At 42.6% G+C, this 21,310-nt stretch overlaps 1 protein-coding gene across 5 annotated transcripts in view; it reads left to right on the forward strand.

The window, feature by feature from the left end:
* recql4 (RecQ helicase-like 4) overlaps positions 1–21,310 on the forward strand; it is a 79,191-nt gene that overhangs the window by 17,352 nt on the left and 40,529 nt on the right. For all 5 annotated transcript variants that reach the window (XM_072576415.1, XM_072576418.1, XM_072576416.1 and 2 more), the window contains 8 exons: positions 192–321; positions 3,602–3,733; positions 4,453–4,605; positions 7,282–7,374; positions 8,145–8,281; positions 12,061–12,144; positions 14,646–14,834; positions 20,982–21,164. In XM_072576415.1, coding sequence (XP_072432516.1) covers positions 192–321; positions 3,602–3,733; positions 4,453–4,605; positions 7,282–7,374; positions 8,145–8,281; positions 12,061–12,144; positions 14,646–14,834; positions 20,982–21,164 — 1,101 coding nt within the window. The remainder of the gene's footprint in view (positions 1–191; positions 322–3,601; positions 3,734–4,452; positions 4,606–7,281; positions 7,375–8,144; positions 8,282–12,060; positions 12,145–14,645; positions 14,835–20,981; positions 21,165–21,310) is intronic.

Consider the following 21,310-nt stretch of genomic DNA (forward strand, 5'->3'; position numbering starts at 1 on the left):
ATAGATCCTTCAGTCCAAGCACAACACAATCCCAAACTGAACTATTCTTTCCTACCTGCTCCTGATCCATATCCCTTCAAATCTTTCCTATTCATGTATCCATTCCAAATGTCTTTTAAATGTAATTATTTTGGTTTTGAAAACAAATGTAGTTTACTAATGTGCCTTTCTGATGTTATGGATTTCCAAAGGCCTGGAAGCAGAAGTGGAATTTAAAAGGGGAACGTTTTGGTGGTGGTGCTGGTCAATTCAGCAGAAAGGGAGACACGTGTTTCCGCTGTGGGGCAGCAGGTCACTGGGCCAAGAACTGCAGCAGTCAGGGTAAGTGTATTCAGTCATACCATTCTTGCCTTTCAGGGGTTGGACATTGTGCTTCTTTTTTTTAAAAAGAAGACTTGTGTTGACTTTTATAGTAATGAGGGGAGACCCCAGGTGGCAGCCCCACCTGACCGGGCAGGAGTTCTAACAAGCAGCATGATGTGACAGTCAGGAATCCATGTTCTGCTTGGCTGAAATGATACCTCCACCCCTGCCAAACGACCAGCCCCCCCCCCCCATACCCACCCTCCCTCCAGGCCTGTGGTTGATATCAGAATTAATGTTTTGGATCAGGGTCAGCTATGAATAAACATTCCTGATGTTCCTGTATTCTGCTGCTTGTTCTGGTTCACACCTCAGTTGGTGCCAAAAGGCTGATTGTTGAGATTGAGATAGTGCAGAATGACATCCTGACAGCTGTAAATTCGAGTAATTCTATTTTATCTGTGTCTGCTGGGGACGACTTAAGAGAAGTTAAGCTGGTATGTGCTGAAACAAATGAAGCCAGTGGGAAGAAAGTGGTTCTGTCGTCCAAACTGGAATGATTTAGAGATTTGTTATCTCAGATCTTCAGCAGCTATTTGCTTGTGCTTAGAAGAAGACAAAAGTATAAACTTTAAATTTAAGAAACTTTATAGGAATTTAATCCCTTTTGTTTTGATTGGGGTGAAGAGATGGGAGTAAGGGTGCTGTATAACGAGTATCCATGGAAACAGGTTATACCTGTCCATCATTCTCCTTTCAAAAATTGGAATGAGAGTATTTCTCATACTCCAGCAGCTTGTCAGTGAGAGAAAGTGAAGCGTATTAAAAAATCTACTGCCTGGCTCTAGATTTGTTTGTGATATATGGGGTTCCAATTCTGTCTTTTGCATCCTGAAGGAGTAAGTACAAAGACAATCAGCAACTGAAATTAACTTGAAACAGTAAGTTATAGAAAGCTGGAGGATCTACAAGGGAGTCACAGCGCTTGATCCACACAGTATGGAATGAGTTTATTTCCTCTGATCAGAAGCCACAACAGCCGCGACTCCCCCAACCCAAACTTCTCCCCCCCAACCCACGTGCTCTATTTTCTCCCCATTCCAAATGTGAAGTAACTTTGGCAGCAAGCTGGAGAAAGGTGTTCAGTCTGAATAGACTTGAATACATCGATATTTCAAGATTCAGCTTATTATAAAATCTGTCATGTTTCAAATCTCCTTTTCTTTACTCAGAGAGCAGTAAGGGTATGGAATGCTTTGCCTGCAACAGTAGTAGATTCGCCAACTTTAAGCGCATTTAAATCGTCATTGGACAAACATATGGACGTACATGGAATAGTGTAGGTTAGATGGGCTTCAGATTGGTATGACAGGTCGGTGCAATATCGAGGGTTGAAGGGCCTGTGCTGCACTGTAATGTTCTATGTTGTATGAAAAGGTGCCCCAACAATATTAATCAGTGGCTTCAGAATTTTATAGCTCCTGTCCAAAACAGCAGTTAACAAGCCTGCACACTCAATAAAGGACTTTGCTGGTCTAAGAGGAAAGAAATACATGTCTGGCTGCTGCTGGAAGCAATGTTCACAGACTGTGCAATCTAAGTAGAACTGACTTTAACATGTAAATCATCAGAAGAATTGTACAATGGTTGCAGCACAGAAGGAGCTCATTCAGCCCATGGTATGTGTTCCTGTTGCACAAGTGCAAATCACCTAGCACCTCCATCATCACCTTTATTTTCTTTTCCCGGAACTTTCCTGGGTCTTTGTCTCCCCCCACCACCCTTCCATCTCCTGGTCCATCTTTCTGGTGCAGACAGCTCTTTCAGGACTGCTCTATGCCTGAGCACCCTGATAGCTGGCAGCTTATGCTGTGTCAACCAACTGTCTGAATCTTTTTGGTAAATGACCATGGAACAGCTCCTCATGATGTTGGATGACCGTTGTCACCTTGCTCACCTCCATTTGAAAGTTTTTGTTTCTTCCACAAACAAAAAATTGTTGTTTTTGAAAACGCTGCACTCATAATCAAGGAGCGTGGTACACGATAAGTCTTTGTTTACACTTATAGATGGTTAGTCATAGAGTCATAGGGATGTACATCATGGAAACAGACCCTTCGGTCCAACTCATCCATGTCGAACAGATATCCCAACCCAATCTAGCCAGTACCTGGCCCAAATCCCTCCGAAACCTTCCTATTCATTTACCCATCCAGATGCCTTTCAAATGTTGCAATTGTACCAGCCTCCACCACTTTCTCTGGCAGCCCATTCCATACACGTACCACACTCTGCATGAAAAAGTTGCCCCTTAGGTCTCTTTTATATCTTGTCCCTCTAACCCTAAACCTATGCCCTCTAGTTCTGGACCAGGGAAAAGACCTTGTCTATTCATCCTATCAATGCCCCTCATGATTTTATAAACCTCTATAAGGTCACTCGTCAGCCTCCGATGCTCCAGGGAAAACAGCCCTAGCCTATTCACCCTCTCCTGATAGCAGGAGGTCTGATGCGACACGGGAAATGCTAAAGATGGAATACTAAGAACACTGTTTTAAAGGGGAACCCCATTTCCAATAGTACCCTTTTAAAATCATCCTTTATTTTAATCTGCATTTCCTCATTACTCCTGCTAAAATAAATAATTTCACTTCTCTACATTAAATTTTGTCCTCAATGTACATGTCCAAACTACTAGCCTGTCTTTGCCCTCTTGAAGTTTATCACTGTCCTCCTTGCAGTTCTGTAAACTTTCACTGTTTGGGCTATTGCCCTGGAAGGACTGTGATGTGGGAAGAGATGTTCACCTATTAAATGTTTGTCTCCAGCCAGAAATACTGAAGTGCCTTTCTATCACCTTTCCAATTACAAAATGACCAAAGTCCTTTGCACAACTTGAATGAGCTGCCAGAGGATGTGGTGGAGACTGGTACAATTGCAACATTTAAGAGGCATTTGGATGGGTATCTGAGTAGGAAGGGTTTGGAGGGATATGGGCCGGGTGCTGGCAGGTGGGACTAGATTAGGTTGGGATATCTGGTCGGCATGGACGGGTTGGACAGTAGGGTCTGTTTCCATGCTATATATCTCTATGACTCTATAACTTAGTAATGCCCTTAGCCTCTATTACACATATAGTTTGCTTTCTCTCTAGACTAAACTTGCACATTACAGTAACCCTTGCTAACTAACCTCCATGTCTCTGGACAGGGGATCTTACAGCATAGAAGTGATACTAAACACCATTTCACATTTCTGAACAGTGCAGTAACTGTGGCAGTGTCATGCTTTGTTTCAGGAGTTAACACCAGGTTTAAAGCAGTACCTGAGGAGAAAGTGGAAATGTCTGAGATGATAGATGATGACATTGCCCCATTACCAACCCTGGAGGAAGTGGCACGTTTGACATCAATGTGTAACACTGAGAGGGGTAAGAGAGATGACTAAGAAATAAATGGTTCAGGTTTCCATAAAAACGAGTTTCATTTTCAATGTACAATGTAAAGGAAGAGAGTGGAGCAAAATAAAATTTAAAACCTTTTTAAAAACCACATTAGGTGTGCAGTTGAATGGAAGGATCCTGTTGGTCTGATTCATTGTTAGCATGACTAAAGAATCACATTGATTCTTGCATTTGGGCAACCTGCAGTTTGGAATAGAATGAGGCTTGTAAGTACTGCAAAACGAATGAAAATCCAAAGGTAGAGGGGACAGGTACAACTTTAGTTATGTTCTCCACGATCAATGAATGGATTGGTTTCTCTCAAAGGCCATTGGATTTTTCTCAGTAGTGGGTGATGTTGATAATTAATGGAGTGGAACCATTTATGGATACACTCGGGAAATCTCTTATTAGGCCAGTCTAATCCTGTACGGGCCATCTTTCATGTCTAATAATGTTGGATATGAGTTAGTTAAAATTGACCGCATAGTTTATCTATTTGTAACATCATTAGAAATGAAAATTGGTTGGGGATAAATCATGAGCAAGTCTCCCACCTCACAGAAGCTGTTGAAATGAACCCTTTTTCCCTATTTTATTACGACTTAGGGCTGCTGATTCTGAAAGTGGTCTTTCTTACATGTCTGTGGCTCTGTTTTAACCTTTTAACCAGGACCATGTTCTTGGCTATCACATTTTCATTGCAGGCATCTCAGCTCCAGATAATACAAGGGCACAGTTTGAACCGGTGTCTGCTGCTGAGCTTCAAATGAACACTGCCTGTCCGACATTTGAGAAACCGGAAGCTCCCCCAGCAGTGGAACCTCTGTACAGGCTTGGAGAGGATGGAAAGGTCATAGGTATGAGATTTAATTGAGTTTTAACAAACCATCTTCTGCTACTTCATCAATGATCTTTTTTAAAATTTATTCATGGCATGACGGTGTTGCTGGCTGGGCCAGCATTTATTGCCCATCCCTAATTATCCAGAGGGCAACCATTTTGCTGTGAGTCTGGAGTCACATGTAGGCCATGGGATTTCATTCCCTAAAGGACATTAGTGAGCCAGGTGGGTCTTTAATGATAATCAGCATTGGTTACATGATCATTGTTAGACTGTTAATTGCAGATTTTAATAGAATTCAAATTCCACCATTCACGGCAATGGGTCTTCAGAACATTATTTGTGTCTCTGGATAAATAGACTAGTGATAATGACATTAAGCCATTGCATCCTCTCCATACGGTCAGAAATGGGGATGTTTACCAAGGATTGAGTATGCAATATTCGGCACTATTTGCGACTCCTCCAGTCATGAAACAGTCTATGTTTGTATGCAACAAGGTCTGGAAAACATCTAGGCTGGGGCTGACAAGTGGCAAGTAACAGTTGCAGCACAGACTGTCAGGTACTGACCATCTCCAGTAAGAGGCAGTTTAACCATTGCTCCTTGACATTCAATGATGTTACCATCACTGAATCTCCCACTATTAACATTATGAAGATTACCACTGACCAGAAAGTCAACTGGACTTGCCACATAAATCCAGTGGCTGCAAAAGCAGGTCAGAGACTGGGAATACTGCAATGAGTAACTCACCTCCTGATTCCCCAAAGCCTGTCCACCAACTACAAGGCACAAGTCAAGAGTGTGGTGGAATACTTCCCACTCAAGAAGCTTGACACCATCCAGCAGTCTGCATGATTGGAACCACATCTACAAGCATCCAGCACTGTGATGCTCAGAAGCAGCAGTGTGTACTATCTACAAGATGCACCAAATTCATCAAGAATCCTCAGACAGCACCTTCCAAACCTACAACCACTTCCATCTAGAAGGACAAGGGAATACTAATACAAGGGAACACTACTATCAACAAGTTCCTCTCCAAGCCATTCATCTTCCTGACTTGGAAATCTATTGCTGTTTCTCTACGGTCATTGGGACGAATGCCTGGAATTTCCTCCCTTAAGTGCGTTGTAGATCAACCTACAGTATGTGGATTGCAGCAGTTTAAGAAGGTAGCTCATCACCACCTTCTCAAAGGCAGCTAGAGATGGGCAATAAATGCTGGTCAGCCAATGACACCCCACGTCCCATGAATGAATTTATAAAAAAAAAAGCCCCTTCACACTCTAATATTTGTAAGCTATCCTTGCCAGAAAGTATATGTGAGCTTGGTGTAAGAGATAAGATCATGTTTCCAAATAGTTCCATTATCACCTCTGCAGGAGGTTGCATGTTGATGTCCATGTGCAGCACTGCAAGAGAAGATATAATAGAGTAGTGGAGAGAGACCGTCTTTGTGTAATGTTATCTGGCTGCCTAATTTTATTCTTAGTAATGGGTGAATATAAATGAATCTCTGTCTATTACTAACATTATAACCATTGGCAACTTTTTCATGCAGATGGTATTAAATGAGTTGCCAGAGGAAATGGTGGAGGTACAATTACAACATCGAAAAGGCATCTGGATGGTTACATGAATAGGAAGGGTTTAGAGGGATATGGGCAAATGGAACTAGATTAATTTAGATCAGGTCGGCATGGATAAATTGGATCGAAGGGTCTGTTTCCGTGCTGTATAACTCTATAACAGTGACTCTGATTTATTATGGAACACAAACGAATAACCACAGTCTTCTGTTGGTTGAGACCCCCGCAAATAGGACAGTCCTTTACAATCAACCCAAAGGGACAGTGTAACAAGTGATTGATGTTGAGTGAAGCTTTAATTACGGAAAAATATGTATTAATACTGGTCATGTGATGTAGACATTATTGGCAAGACCAACATTTTGTGTCATTCCTAATTGCAGTTGAGAAGTGAGCTGCTGCCTTGAATTACTCCAATCCATTGAGTGTAGAGACACCTCCCATGATCTGGATAAGGAGTTCCAGAATTTTGAGCCAGTTGTAGGGAAGGAACAACAACACAATTTCAAGTCAGGGTGGGGTGTGACTTGGAATAGAAATTGGTGTTCTAATTGGTAGAGGTTGAGTCTTGAAAATGCTGGGGAAGCATCCTCTGAGTTGGTGCAGTGGAGCTTGTCGTTGCCAATTATGTGGACTACTTTCCTTTGGGGGAAATTTGAATTTACCATAAGGAAGGAAAGGTTTTGCATTTCGATAGAATATCTTAGGGTGTGTCAAACAGTGTTCACTGTTGTCAGGTGAAACATGTGGCAGCCAATTTCCAAAGGACGTGCTGCCTCAAACAGCAGTATGGTAATGACCAGGAAATCTCTATATGATGATGATTGAGGAATAAATGTTAGTAGGACACCAGAGATAAGTTCTCTGCTTTTCCTTGAAATGGTACCAGACAGTCTTTTGCTTTGTCCTGTCAGAGTGTTTGGTTCCATGGTTTAATGATTTGTCTGAAAGTGTAGGGCTATGTACTGTCAGCCTGAGGTTTTTGTACTCCGGTTTTGGAATGGGAATTGTGACCTGGTGATGTGTGCTACCAGCTCAGGTTCCGCATTTGGGTTACACGACATTTATTAATTTTTTTTTAAACTCTCTTTGTCAGCTACTCCGGCAGAGGTATTTGAAGCCCTGACAGAACTCGGGTACCATTCATTCAGACCAGGCCAGGAATTAACCGTGATGAGAATTTTATCAGGTATGTCAGAAAGAACAAACTGGTTCAGGCAGTGACCATGTTTCAGTAACATATGTATGGCAATAGTGGTGCAGTCTCTCCAGCCGGGAAGTCTGCTTATACTGTAACTATTGGCACTATGTGGAAACCCACACTGTCAAATAAAGTTGTACCATCAGGAATAAATGACATAGCCACTCAATATAAAGGCTGCGAAAAGTGAGAAGCAAGGCGAGGAAAGGCTTCATCTGTGTGACGGCTTTACTGAATTATTCGTTTCCTTGTGACAATTAGAATGAGTCATAGCTCCTCTGCTTCAGCATGTAAAGCAACTTCAAACTTTGTTTTAACTAGCACTTTGTGAACTGGCATACTTGATTAAACCAGCAAAAATTATATACCTCAAATAGCAGACATTTACCGTATTATTGCAATCTCCACAATGTCTGAGTAGTCAGCTGAGAGTGCGAGTGAGAAGTCTCTCTGATAGTACATTTTTTTAAAAATTAAGGCAAAGTTGCATCATTATTTAAGTGATTTATGTTGTAAATAAAGTATAACAGGGATGTGTATACCTGCATTACTCTGTGTTTTTACATTGATTATGTGGACCTCTTGATCAACCAGAATATTTGATAACTGGTACACTCCTGGTCCCATAGGTGCTGGTCAATAAAAAGTTTGCTGTACAATTTAACTAGTTAATTAAAATGTAACACTTGAACACAACATTTTCAGAGGTGCTTAATGTTCCTGTCTGGTGTCTGTTCTGTCCATTGTCACCCAACTAGGTCTTTCTACTTTGGTTGTGCTCTCCACTGGAATGGGGAAATCATTTTGCTACCAATTACCTGCATACCTGTATGCCAAGAGGTCAAAGTGCATCACCTTGGTGATTTCACCTCTTGTCTCGCTGATGGATGATCAGGTGAGATTTTCAGTTTATTTTCTTTATCGTATAGTGCATCTGTTTTTAAAGAGTGACCCTCACTACATTCACACATTTAGAAAATGTAACAGCATCTGTTCATAACCCTGAGGGTCATTACACACAAGTCCTGTTCTGTCTAACTCCTAACTCGACAAATTATGAAGTATGTTTTACCCTAACAGATGATGTACCAATCCAGCTTCAGTGACTTCTCAGTCACAAACCTAAACTATAACTCAGGCATACATTATGGTATTAGTACTCCATGCAAAGTGCTGATAGTTTAAGGTTACTGAATGGAAGCAAGGCTAAGCACTCTGTGAGAACTTTGAAATATAAACAAGATGCTGGAAATGCACATCATCTGTCACAAGGTCTTTCAGATGGGGCTGAAAAGCCTGGTTATCTGTTTTGCAGCTGTCTGTGGGATCATACTGAAACAAACTGGCTGCTGCATTTTCTTCAGTCCAACAACATTCCATCATAGAATCCTGACTGTCTGCCTACAGCTGAGGATCAGTATTGATCAAAAACCAACTGAACCAGCTTTACAAATATTGCAGCCACCAGGAGCAAATGTGGAGAAGTTCAGCAGGCCCGGCACTGTCTGTGGAGAGAGAAACCGAGTTAATGTTTTGATGCCAGTATGATTTCTACCGAACTCGGAAATCAGAACTGACCTAACTGAACCAATAATTGCCCCATCTATCTACTGTCAGTTATCAGGGAAGTGATGGAAGGTGTGCAGTTGCTTAGCTATGAGCTATTCACTGACATTCAGTTTGGATTTTCCTAAGGCCTATAAGCTTCTGATCTTATACCTTTAATTTTAATGATGGTTTTAAAAAAAAACCTGAACTCCATAGGTAAATTAAGAGTGATTCCCCTTGACATCAAGCAGCACTTGACTGAGTATGGATTCTTGGAAGCAATGGGTGTAATGACAGTCACTCCATTGATTGGAATAATATTTAACACAAAGGTTACAGTTGCTGGAGGACATCGCTGCAATCCAAGGACATCACTGCAGGAATTCCTACGTGTAGTATTCCAGGACCAGCCATTTTCAGTTGTATCATTAATGACTTTCCTTCTATTGTGAGATTAGTAGAAGGAAATGTTACCAGAGGTTTGCAGAATATTCGATATCATTTGTGATTCCTCAGATACTGAATTAGAATTAGCTTTATTGTCAGGTTTATTGTCCCTCATTAGGTACAAAGTAGCTAGGTAAAAATTTCATATACAGAAAGAGAAATAAAGGAGAAAAAAAATTGCATTACCTTACAGTGATTCATAGTATAAGTTAGAAAGTAAGACGTAAAGTTAAAAGGATAAACATTACGTTGCAGTAGATCAGCACAGGGGCATCCACACATGATCTGACCGGCCTCACAAGCCTCTTACCTGCCCACGGCAGTTCTGACTCCAGGCCTCCAGCTGGGTCCAGCAATAAGACGTGGAGAACATTTAAGCTTTGGCTAATAAGTGGCAAGTCACAGTTTCACTCTTCTAAACCCACAAACTCGACCACCTGGAAGGGCAAGGGCAGGAGGTGCCTGGGCCCATCACCTGTATGTTCCCTGTCAAGACACCTGCCATCCTGACTTGGAATCCCATCAAAATCACAGAACTTCCTTTGTGACAGCAATGTGGATGTTCCGAGACCACAGGGACTGCAGCACATCAAGAAGTCAGCACACCACCTTTTCTGAGACAATGAGGGATGGGAATAATGATATAGCTAGTGATGCCCAGATCCTCTGGGAAAAAAAATTAAAATGAAAAATGTACTTGGTTGGATGTGAACTGCTTTGGGATAGCCTCATCGAGTCTCAACTGTGTAGAAACAGTTCGGCCTAACAAGTCCATACTGATCCTCCGAAGAGTATCCCACCCAGACCCATTCCCCTACCCTATTACTCTACATTTTCCCCTGACTAATTCACCTAAACTACACATCCCTGCATACTATGAGCAATTTAGCACAGCCAATTTACCTCACCTGCACATCTTAGGATTTTGGGAGGAAACTGGAGCACCCAGAGGGGACCCACTCAGACAAGGGCAAAATGTGCAAATTCCACACAGACTCTCGCCAGAGGCTGGAATTGAACCCAGGTCCCTGGCGCTGTGAGACCTAAGGGCAGAAAAAAAATCACTGATCTATTGTTTGCTTTATATCAGGTATGAGAATACCTTTTTAAATCTTTTGAAAGGAACAACAAGCAATACTCAACATCAGCACAGGAGAATGCAATTCAATCTATCCTGCTCATGCTGACTTTTTGCAGGAGCAAACCACTGAGAGGCAATCACCGGCCTTTTCCCCGTAACTCTACAAATTGTTCCTTTTCAGAGAGTAGTCCCTCTTGAATCCTTTGATTGAACTTGTCTCTACCACATACTCATGTCGAACATTCCAGACTGTAACCAGTTGCTGCACGAAAATGTTTCTCCTCTTGTCACCATTACTACTTTTACCAATTATCTTATACCTGTGATCTCTTTTGATGCTTGCAGCATTGGAAAGTTTCTCCCTGTCTACTCAATCCAGAACCCTCATGATTTTGAATAGCTCTATCAAATCTCCCTCAATCTCTCTTCTCCAAGGAGAACAACCCCAGCTTTTCTGTTCTGCAACTGAAGTTCCTCATCACTGGAATATAGTGGATCTTCTTTATTCCCTGTCTCATCCCTTCACTTCCTTTGTCATGTATGACCACGAACTGGATGCAATACTATGTTTGAGGTTGAACCAGTGTTTTGTACAGTTTTAAAATAACAACCTTTGTTGTGGTTCTGTTCGCTGAGCTGGGAATTTGTGTTGCAGACGTTTCGTCCCCTGTCTAGGTGACATCCTCAGTGCTTGGGAGCCTCCTGTGAAGCGCTTCTGTGATCTTTCCTCCGGCATTTATAGTGATTTGTACCTGCCGCTTCCAATTGTCAGTTCCAGCTGTCCGCTGCAGTGGCCGGTGTATTGGGTCCAGGTGGATGTGCTTATTGATTGAATCTGTGAATGAGTGCCATGCCTCTAGGAATTCCCTGGCTGTTCTTTGTTTGGCTTGTCCTATAATAGTAGTGTTGTCCCAGTCGAACTCATGTTGCTTGTCATCTGAGTGTGTGGCTACTAAGGGTAGCTGGTCGTGTCGTTTCGTGGCTAGTTGGTGTTCATGGATGCGGACCGTTAGCTGTCTTCCTGTTTGTCCTATGTAGTGTTTTGTACAATCCTTACATGGGATTTTGTACACTACATTGGTTTTGCTCATGCTGGGTATCGGGTCCTTCGTCCTGGTGAGTTGTTGTCTGAGATTATCTGTTGGTTTGTGTGCTGTTATGAGTCCTAGTGGTCGCAGTAGTCTGGCTGTCAGTTCAGAAATGTTTTTGATGTATGGTAGTGTGGCTAGTCTTTTGGGTTGCGGCATGTCCTCATTCCGTTGCTTTTCCCTTAGGCATCTGTTGATGAAATTGCGCGGGTATCCGTTTTTGGCGAATACATTGTATAGGTGTTCCTCTTCCTCTTTTTGTAGTTCTGGTGTGCTGCAGTGTGTTGTGGCCCTTTTGAACAGTGTCTTGATGCAACTTCTTTTGTGTGTGTTGGGGTGGTTGCATTCGTAGTTTAGGACTTGGTCTGTGTGTGTGGCTTCCCTGTATGCCTTTGTGGTGAATTCTCCGTTCGGTGTTCTCTGTACCATCACGTCTAGGAATGGGAGTTGGTTGTCCTTTTCTTCCTCTCTAATTGACTTTTGCATATTTGTTTTGTACCTTTCTGACAGGTTTCGGGGCTTCCTTCCAACCTAAAGGCAGTTTGTATCCACTCCAGTATGACAAGGACACAGAGAGAAGCAGCTATTGCAAAGGTCAGCTGAAGATTTAATAATTCATTGTGCTCATCACCTATGGAAATATGACAATCTGACCTAGTTTCAATTATTCTTTGAGCTGTTTAGAGAACTGTGCCGTACAGGTGGATATGCTGGCTCATCGTGTGTGTGCTGGCTCTTTGAAAGAATACTTCAATTAGTTTCATTCCTTTCAATTGTCCTTTTAGCCTCCAAATATTTGTGCAAGTGTTTATTCAATTCCATTTTTGAAAGCTTATGTTGACTCTGCTTAGAATCATAGTTTCCCTACAGTGGAAGCAGGCCATTCAGCCCATCGATTCCACACTGATCCTCAGAAAAGCATCCCACCCACACCTACCTCCTACCCTATCCCTGCAAACCTGTATTTCCAATGGCAAATCCACCTAGACAGTACATCCCTGGGAAATTTACCACGGCCAGTCCACCTAACCTGCATGTCTTTGGACTGTGGAAGGCAACACACGCATACATGCAAACTCTACACCACTTGCTTGAGGGCGGAATCGAACCTGAGTCCCTGGCACTCCGTACTAACCACTGAGCCGCTGTGCTCCCACTGTTATTTTAGACAGCATCCACTCTCTCAAATGGAAAGAACCCAATTATTTCTATCATCTTTTGGAATACACGGATGCCAGTTTTACAGTACAGTTTGGAGTGAGGATACTACTTCTTTGCTTCAGGTTTCCATTAATCCCATTTTAAATATAAGCATTTAGATTAGCAGCAATGCTGTCATCAACATAAAAACTCCGGTACAAGTCTGCTGAATACTGATGCTAAAGGATTCTAAGAGATTATCCATATTTCAAAAGCATTACTGGAAAGCATTTTTGGTTCAGAAAAATGCTGTTGAAACAAGTTGTGTCCCCAGTACAGCTAAATGATATCAAAGTTCTGAGGAAGGATCACTTGACCCAAAACGTTAACTCTGATTTCTCTCCACGGATGCTGCTGGACCTGCTGAGCTTTTACCAGCAGTTTCTATTTTTATCTCTGATTTATAGCATCCGCAGTCCTTTCGGTTTTTAATATCAAATGATGCTAGTCTTTGCAAATGTTAACTTTACAGAGCCATCAAAAACTTCACTTGTACAGTTTGTTACGTCATGCCTTGAACTATGGGAACTTTCACTTCTCAAACCTCTGTTACCAACATTGTACTGTCACATTTTGAATTTCTGGATTCACAGTGAGTATGAGAGTCAGGAGATGAGAAAAGATTAGCTCCCTGCCATAAAAATAAAGTGTCCCTTAATCCTGTATGGGTATATCCTTGTAACTGTCTGTGTGTAGCTTTTAACCTTGGTATGCTTAGAACATTGCAGAAGTAGACCATTCAACTCCTACAGCCTGCTCCACTATTCCGAGCTGATTATCTACCTCAATGCCATGTGCCTGCACTATTCCCATATTCCTTGTCATTAGTAACTAGAAATCTAATGACCTCTGTTTTGGACTTCCACAGTCCTTGAGGATGAACAATACCAAACATTTGCTACCCTCTGAGTGAAGTTGTTGTTTCGTATCTCAGTTTTACATGCCCTGCCTTTTATTCTGAGACTGTCTCATGGTTATAGACCCCAGAGCTTGTGAAAACGTTCTTTATTCATTCACTTTTTTTTATATTTAACAGTTTTGTAGGTTTCTATGAAATGTGCGTTATTCTTTGAAACACTGAAAATACAAGCCTAACTTAAAGCACCTTTGTGTGGGATCCATCAGATGTAGAGTCACCTGTGATGTTTCTTGCTGTCTTGTTTCTCCATGTGTGTGGCAGGCCATTGGTTGCAACTTTTTGCCTTTATCCTCTATTGAAGCAATCTGTACTTTTTGGTCTCATGGTACCAAGTAGCAAGTACTGTCATGTTTATGTCACCCAAGTTTAAGGCAATGATGATTTTTAAATTCACTTTTATTTGTTTGCAGGGCCAGCATTTATTTCCATCCTTATTTGCCTACAACCATCTTGCTATCTCCAGCAAGAATATATCTACCTCCCAGTGATATTTCTTGTCCTTGCTAATATTTATAATGCCCCACCATCAACATCTTGTAAGTCGCTACTTATCAGAAAATCAATTGGAACAATCGTGACTATGAAAATAAATCCGTGACTGGGAATTGTGATGACTGACTTCCCTAAGTTTATCCTTTACGTGCAAGGCAGGTGTATGATGGAACACTTTGCCTAAATGAGTACAGCTCTAATAACATCAAGTAGTTTGACATCATTCAGGACAAATTAGTCATTGATTGGAGCCCTGTTCACCACTGGCACAATGTGCAACAGTTACTGACTTCACTCCCAACAGTTCTTATTGGATGATTGGTGATGTTGAGGTGTATGACCAGATGGTTGCAGAGCAGAATATACGCTGAAAGACATCAAGTATTTTAAAACAAACTGCAGCAGGAATTTTTTTTTTGTTTCAATGTAATTGGAAGTAATTTCAGATTGGTTTAGATTCATATGTTTATTTTTGGATCCTCAGGTGAAAGAGGGTAAGGTCCATGTGCTGTTGTTGTCCCCAGAAGCACTTGTTGGTGGTGGTCGGGCTGGATCAAGTTGTCTCCCGCCTGCACATGAGCTTCCCCCAGTGGCTTTTGCATGTATTGATGAGGCACACTGTGTTTCGGAATGGTCTCACAACTTCAGACCGTGCTATCTCCGTCTGTGTAAGGTAAGGGAGGAACATCTCAGTGGTGTTGTGGTTTAGACGGGTGGCTCCTTTGTGCAGTGTAGCTTTGATCAGGATTAGCTTGAGGGAAATAATCTGAATTCAAATTCGGAATCTGATTACATTTTCCGTTTCCTGCTCTCCTGACGATGCTTCCTAGAGCATGTGACCTATTTGATTGACACCCTGACTTCGAGTAATGTATGTGATGGATGTTGTAATGTTGGCCTTGCCCAATTTCCACCCTGATGCGTTTCCTGGAAGGACTTTTTGTCTTGCACTGAAGAGAACTGGGACGCGAGGAACAGATATGGAAAATGGTTGCATTTATATTGTGCCTTTCTCACTGGGGAGAGAAAAAGGGTCATGGAGATTGTAAATCCCCGTTGCAACCACCTGGTACCTGCTTGATCCAATTACTAAGGTTGACAGTTAACTGCGTCTCCACATCAATGATGAATCCACCAATCAGCACCATATTCTGATGTTGTATAAAACCATAAAATATAGGAGCAGAGTTAGGCTATTCAGCCCATCAGGTCTACTGCACCATTCGATCTTGGCTGACATGTTTTTCAGCTCTATTCTCCTGCCCTGTCTTCAAAACTTAATCCTCTTACTAATCAAGATCTTATCTATCCCTGTCTTAAATACACTCAATAACTTGGCCTCCACAGCCCTCTGGGTTAATGTGTTCTACAGATTCATCACCCTCTGGGTGAAGAAATTCCTCCTCCTCTCAATTCGAAAGGGTCATCCCTTCACTCTGAGGCTGTACCCTTGAATCCTAGTCTCTCCTACTATTGGAAACATCTTCTCCAGGCTGACTATCAAGGCCTTTTGGAAGTCTCTTCATTCAGGATCTCCCCGTTCATCCTTCTAAACTTCATCAAGTGCAGACTCCGAGTCCTCAATTGCTTCTCATTTGACAAGCCCTTCATCCCTGGCATCATTCTAGGAACTGGATTAGTGGTGCTGGAAGAGCACAGCAGTTCAGGCAGCATCCAAGGAGCAGCAAAATTGACGTTTCGGGCAACATGATTTCTGATGAAGGGCTTTTGCCCGAAACGTCGATTTTGCTGCTCCTTGGATGCTGCCTGAACTGCTGTGCTCTTCCAGCACCACTGATCCAGAATCTGGTTTCCGGCATCTGCAGTTATTGTTTTTACATCATTCTAGGAAGCCTTCTCTGGACTGCCTCCAATGCCAACACATCCTTCCTTGGATGCAGGGCCTAAAACTGCTCACTATATTCCAAATACAGTCTGACCAGATTCTTATACATCTCTACTTTTGTATTCTGGCCCTCTTACATTGAACATAAAATATAAAACAGTACAGCATGGTACAGGCCCTTCAGCCCGCCATGTTGTACTGACCTTTTATCCTACACTAGGATCAGACTAACCTACATACCCTTCATTTTGCTATCATTCATGTACCTATCCAAGAGTCGCTTAAATGTTCCTAATGTATCTGATTCTGCTACCACTGCTGACCGTGCATTCCACTTTCCCACCAGTCTATGTAAAGAACCTACTTCTGATAACTCCCCGAAAACTTTCTCCACTTACCTTAAAATTATGTTCCCACTTGATAGCCATTTCCTCTCTGGGAAAATGTTTCTGGCTATCCACTCAATCTCTGCCTCTCATCAGCTTGTACAACTCTTATCAAGTCACCTCTCATTCTTCTTCTCTCCAATGAGAAAAACCCTAGTTCCCTCAACCTTTCTTCGCAAGACATACTCTCCAGTCCAGGTAGCATTCTGCACCCTCTCTAAAGCTTTCACATCAGGTAACTATAACTGAACACACTATTCCATGTGTGGTCCCACCAGGGCTTCATAGAGCTGCAGCATAACCTCGTGGCTGTTAAACTCAATCCCCTTGCTAATGAAAGCCAATACACGATATGCCTTCTTCACAACTTGGGTGGCAACTTTGAGGGATCTAAGGAGGTGGACCCTAAAATCCCTCCAAATACTTTCCATCTACCACCACCCTCTGTCTTCTGTGGGCCAGCCAATTCTGTATCCAGACAGCCAAACTTTCCTGTATTCCATGCCTCCTTTCTGAATGAGCCTACCTTGGGGAACCTTATCAAATGCCTTGCTAAAATCCATGTACACTATATCCACTGCTCTACCTTCATCGATGTGTTTTGTCACATCCTCAAAGAATTTAATAAGGCTTGTGAGGCATGACCTACTTCTCTCAAAGCCAAGCCAAGCCAAGCTAACTATCTCTAATCAAACTTCCAAATAATCCTAAATCCTGTCTCTCAGAATCCTCTCCAATAATTTGCCCACCACTGACATAAGGTTGACTGGTCTGTAATTCCCAGGGTTATCCCTATTCCCTTTCTTGAACAAGGAAATAACATTTTCCACCCTCGAATCATCTGGTACTACTCCACTTGACAGTGAGGATGCAAAGGTCATCACCAAAGGCACAGCAATCTCTTTCCTTGCTTCCTGTAGTAGCCTTGGGAATATCCCGTCTGGCCCAGGGGACTTATCTATCCTCATGTTGTTCAAACTTTCCACCACATTCTCCTCTTCAACATCAACCTGTTTAAGCATATCAGCCTGTTTCATGCTGTCCTCACAAACGACAAGCTCCCTCTCAGTAGTGAATACTGAAGCAAAGTATTCATTAAGGACAAAGTGAGGACTGCAGAAGCTGGAGATCAGAGCTGAAAATGTGTTGCTGGAAAAGCGCAGCAGGTCAGGCAGCATCCAAGGAAGAAGGGCTCATGCCCGAAACGTCGATTCTCCTGCTCCTTGGATGCTGCCTGACCTGCTCGCTTTTCCAGCAACACATTTTCAGCTATTCATTAAGGACCCCTCATACCTCCTCTGACTCTAGGCACAAGTTCCCTCCGCTATCCCTGATCAGCCCTACCCTCACTCTGGCCATCCTCTTGTTCCTCACAAAATGTAGAACTCATTGGGGTTTTCCTGAATCTTACCCACCAAAGCTTTTTCATGCCCCCTTCTGGCTCTCCTAAGTCTATTCTTCAGTTGCTTCCTGGCTGCTTTGTAACCCTCAAGAGCCCTGTCTCATCCTTGCTTCCTCAACCTTAAATAAGCTTCCTTCCTCTTGACTAGATGTTCCACATCTCTTGTCATCCAAGGTTCCTTCACCATACCATCCCTTCCTTGCCGCAATGGGACAAACCTATCCAGCAGTTGCAGTGAGTGCACCCTAAACAACCTCCACATTTCTGTCATGCATTTCCCTGAGAATATCTGTTTCCAATTTATGGTCCACAGTTTTTGCATAATAGCAGTGTAATTCCCTCTCCTCCAATTAAGTACTTTCCCATACTGTCTGCTCCTATCCTTCTCCATGACTGTAGTAAAGGTCAGGGAGTTGTGATCACTATCACTGAAATGTTCTCCCACTCAGAGATCTGACACCTGATATGGCTCATTGCCCCCAAGCAGCAAATCCAATATGGCCTCCCCTCTACCGACATGCTGAGTCAGGGATCCTTCTTGGACACACCTGACAAAGTCTGCTCCATCCAACTATTTGCACTAAGGAGGTTCCAATCAATATTGGGGAAGTTGAAGTCACCCAAGACAACAACCCTGTTACTTCTGCAGCTTTCCAAAATCTTGCTCCCAATCTACTCCTCTGTGTCTCTCTTGCTGTTGGGGGCTGTATACAATTCTCTCAATAAATTGACTTACATTCCTGCTTCTGACTTCCACCCAAACTGACTCAGCAGACAAACTCTCCTTGATGACCTCCCTTTCTGCAGCTGTGATACTATTTCTGATTAGCAATGCTACTCATAGAACATAGAAAAGTACAGCACAGAACAGGCTCTTCGGTCCACAATGTTGTGCCGAGGATTATTCCTAATCTAAAATAAAATAAGCTAACCTACACACCCCTCAATTCACTGCTGTCCATGTGCATATCCAGCAGTCGCTTAAATGTCCCTAATGACTCTGCTTCCACCACCACCGCTGGCAACGCATTCCATGCATTCACAACTCTCTGCGTAAAGAACCTATCTCTAACGTCTCCTCTATACCTTCCTCCTAATATCTTAAAACTATGATCCCGTGTGCCAGTCAATCCTGCTCTGGGGCAAAGTCTCTGGCTACTCCCCTCCCTCTTCCTTTAGAAACATCTAAACCCCGGAACATGTAACAACCATTCCGGAATCTGTGATATCTGTAATGGCCACAACATCGTAGCTCCAAGTACTGATCCATGCTCTTAAGTTCATCATCCTTTATTCTTGACACTTCTTGTGTTAAAACATGCACACTTCAAACCATCACACTGACTGCAACTTTGCCCTAACAACTGTCTATCCTTTCTCAAAGACTCTCTGCACGCTGTATCTGCCTGTTCACCAGCTACCCCATCCTCTGATCTGTAGTTCCGATTCCCGTTCTTCTGCCAAACTAGTTTAAACCCTCATGTAAAGCTCCAACAAAACCTTCAGCCCAGGATATTGGTGCCCTTCCAGTTTAGGTACAACCTATCCTCCATGTACAGGTCCCACCTTCCCCAGAATGTATCCCTATGATCCATATATCTGAAGCCCTCTCTCCTACATCAGCTCTGCAGCCATGTGTTCAGCTGCACTCACTCTCTGTTCCTAGCCCATGGCACTGGTAGTAATCCTGAGATTATTACTCTGCTTGTCTTGCCTTTTAGTTTACAACTTAACTTCCTACATTCACTTTTCAGGTCGTCCTCCCTTTTCCTAGCTATATCACCAATGTGTACCACGACTTCTGGCTGCTCCCCCTTAAGAATCCTGTAGACTCAATCCGAGACATCCCTGATGCTGGCACCCCAGGAGTCTCGTTCACAACCACAGAATCTTCTGTCTGTTCCTCAAACCATTGAATCTCCTGTCACTATTGCTCTCCTATTCTCCCCCTTCCCTTCTGATCCACAGAGCCAGGCTCAGTGTCAGAGACCTGGCTGCTGGCTTTCCCCTGGTACGTCATACCTCCCCCCCCCAACTCCACAACAGTATACTTATTATTGAGGGAAACAGCCAGAGGGGATCGCTGCACTGTCTGCCTATTCTCTTACCCTCTCCTGACAGTCACCCAGCTACCTTTATCCTGTAACTTAATTGGTGTCCTTTGTTTCAATCAAGCCTGTATCGTGTCCCCTAATTTTGAGTGTAAAATGAAAAGCTCTGACTCTGTTTTTAGTAATTATATATGATGGCATGTTTGTTTTCTCAAATGTGTTGGTCAAATGCAATGAGGTGCGATTGCATCAATTGTACATAATCTTGGTTAGATACCATCTGGAGCTCACGCCTTTAGCTTTGAACATCAAGGGTCAGCAATCACTTACAGAAGTAGAATACTGTACATGTTGGAAATCCAAAATTAAAGTTGACAGTGCTGGAATAGCTCAGCAGTGTTAGGTAGCATTTGTTAAGAGAAACCGAATCCGTGTTTCAGATTGATGAACTTCCACTGATTCTGATGGTGATTCGGATTTTGAATTTCCATTGATCTGAGGTACTTGTCTCCACAGGTTCTGCCTAACCTGCTGAGTATTTCTAGCATTTTCTGTTGGGAAAGATTTGAAGGTTAAACAGATTCACTGGAATTATGCCTTTGATTAATTGGTCAAATTGAGGACAGAGTGAGCATGGCTGTATAGATATTCTTAATCACTGTCTTCAGATGGATTATCATTATACCTCTGAAGCAGGTGATCTTAAACTTGGGCCTTTTGGCTCAGAGGCAGGGACATGACCAGACCAGAAGAGCCCTTAATGATGGCTACATATCCTTTAGCACATAAATGATCATATCTCAAGGGATACAATTGTTTGACTAAAGAAAGACCAAGTGCTGGACACTTGACTATTCGAGCATAGGCAGTGTCAAAGCATTTGCATCCTATCACAAATCAGTCATTTTGAGATGAGGGAGGGTTATTGGAGGAATTTGAAAAGAAAATCAGTGACACACTGAACACAGTTAGCTAGTAGGCTAATTAAATTGCTCCTTTTCTCAGTTATGTCAGAATTTCAGCCAGTGAATGAACAAATTCAATTTAAATTCCAAATGTCAGTACCACTAGAGAGAGTAACCTGCAGAGTTTCAGTATGTTTATTCTTTAGTCAATTATTTTGTCTGATCTGCAGGTCCTGAAAGAACGTTTGGGAGTGAAATGCCTGCTGGGATTAACAGCCACTGCCACACTAGCGACAGCCCAGAATATCGCACATCACCTTGGGATCCAGGAGCGAGAAGGAATAGCTGTCCGCTCTGCAGATGTACCAGCCAATTTATTCCTCAGTGTGTCTACTGACCGGGATAGAGACCAGGTAAAGCCTGAGAGTCGGACTGTTAATAGCCCATTGTAGAAGGGAGCTTTTTAATCACTTACTGGATGTGGTCCTTGCTGGCCAGGATAGCATGAGAGCGAAAACCATCTGGTTCTTGTTAGTAACTGTGTAAAAATATGCAATAA

Source organism: Chiloscyllium punctatum, chromosome 8 (assembly GCF_047496795.1).
Source record: "Chiloscyllium punctatum isolate Juve2018m chromosome 8, sChiPun1.3, whole genome shotgun sequence".
NCBI classification, from domain to species: domain Eukaryota; kingdom Metazoa; phylum Chordata; class Chondrichthyes; order Orectolobiformes; family Hemiscylliidae; genus Chiloscyllium; species Chiloscyllium punctatum.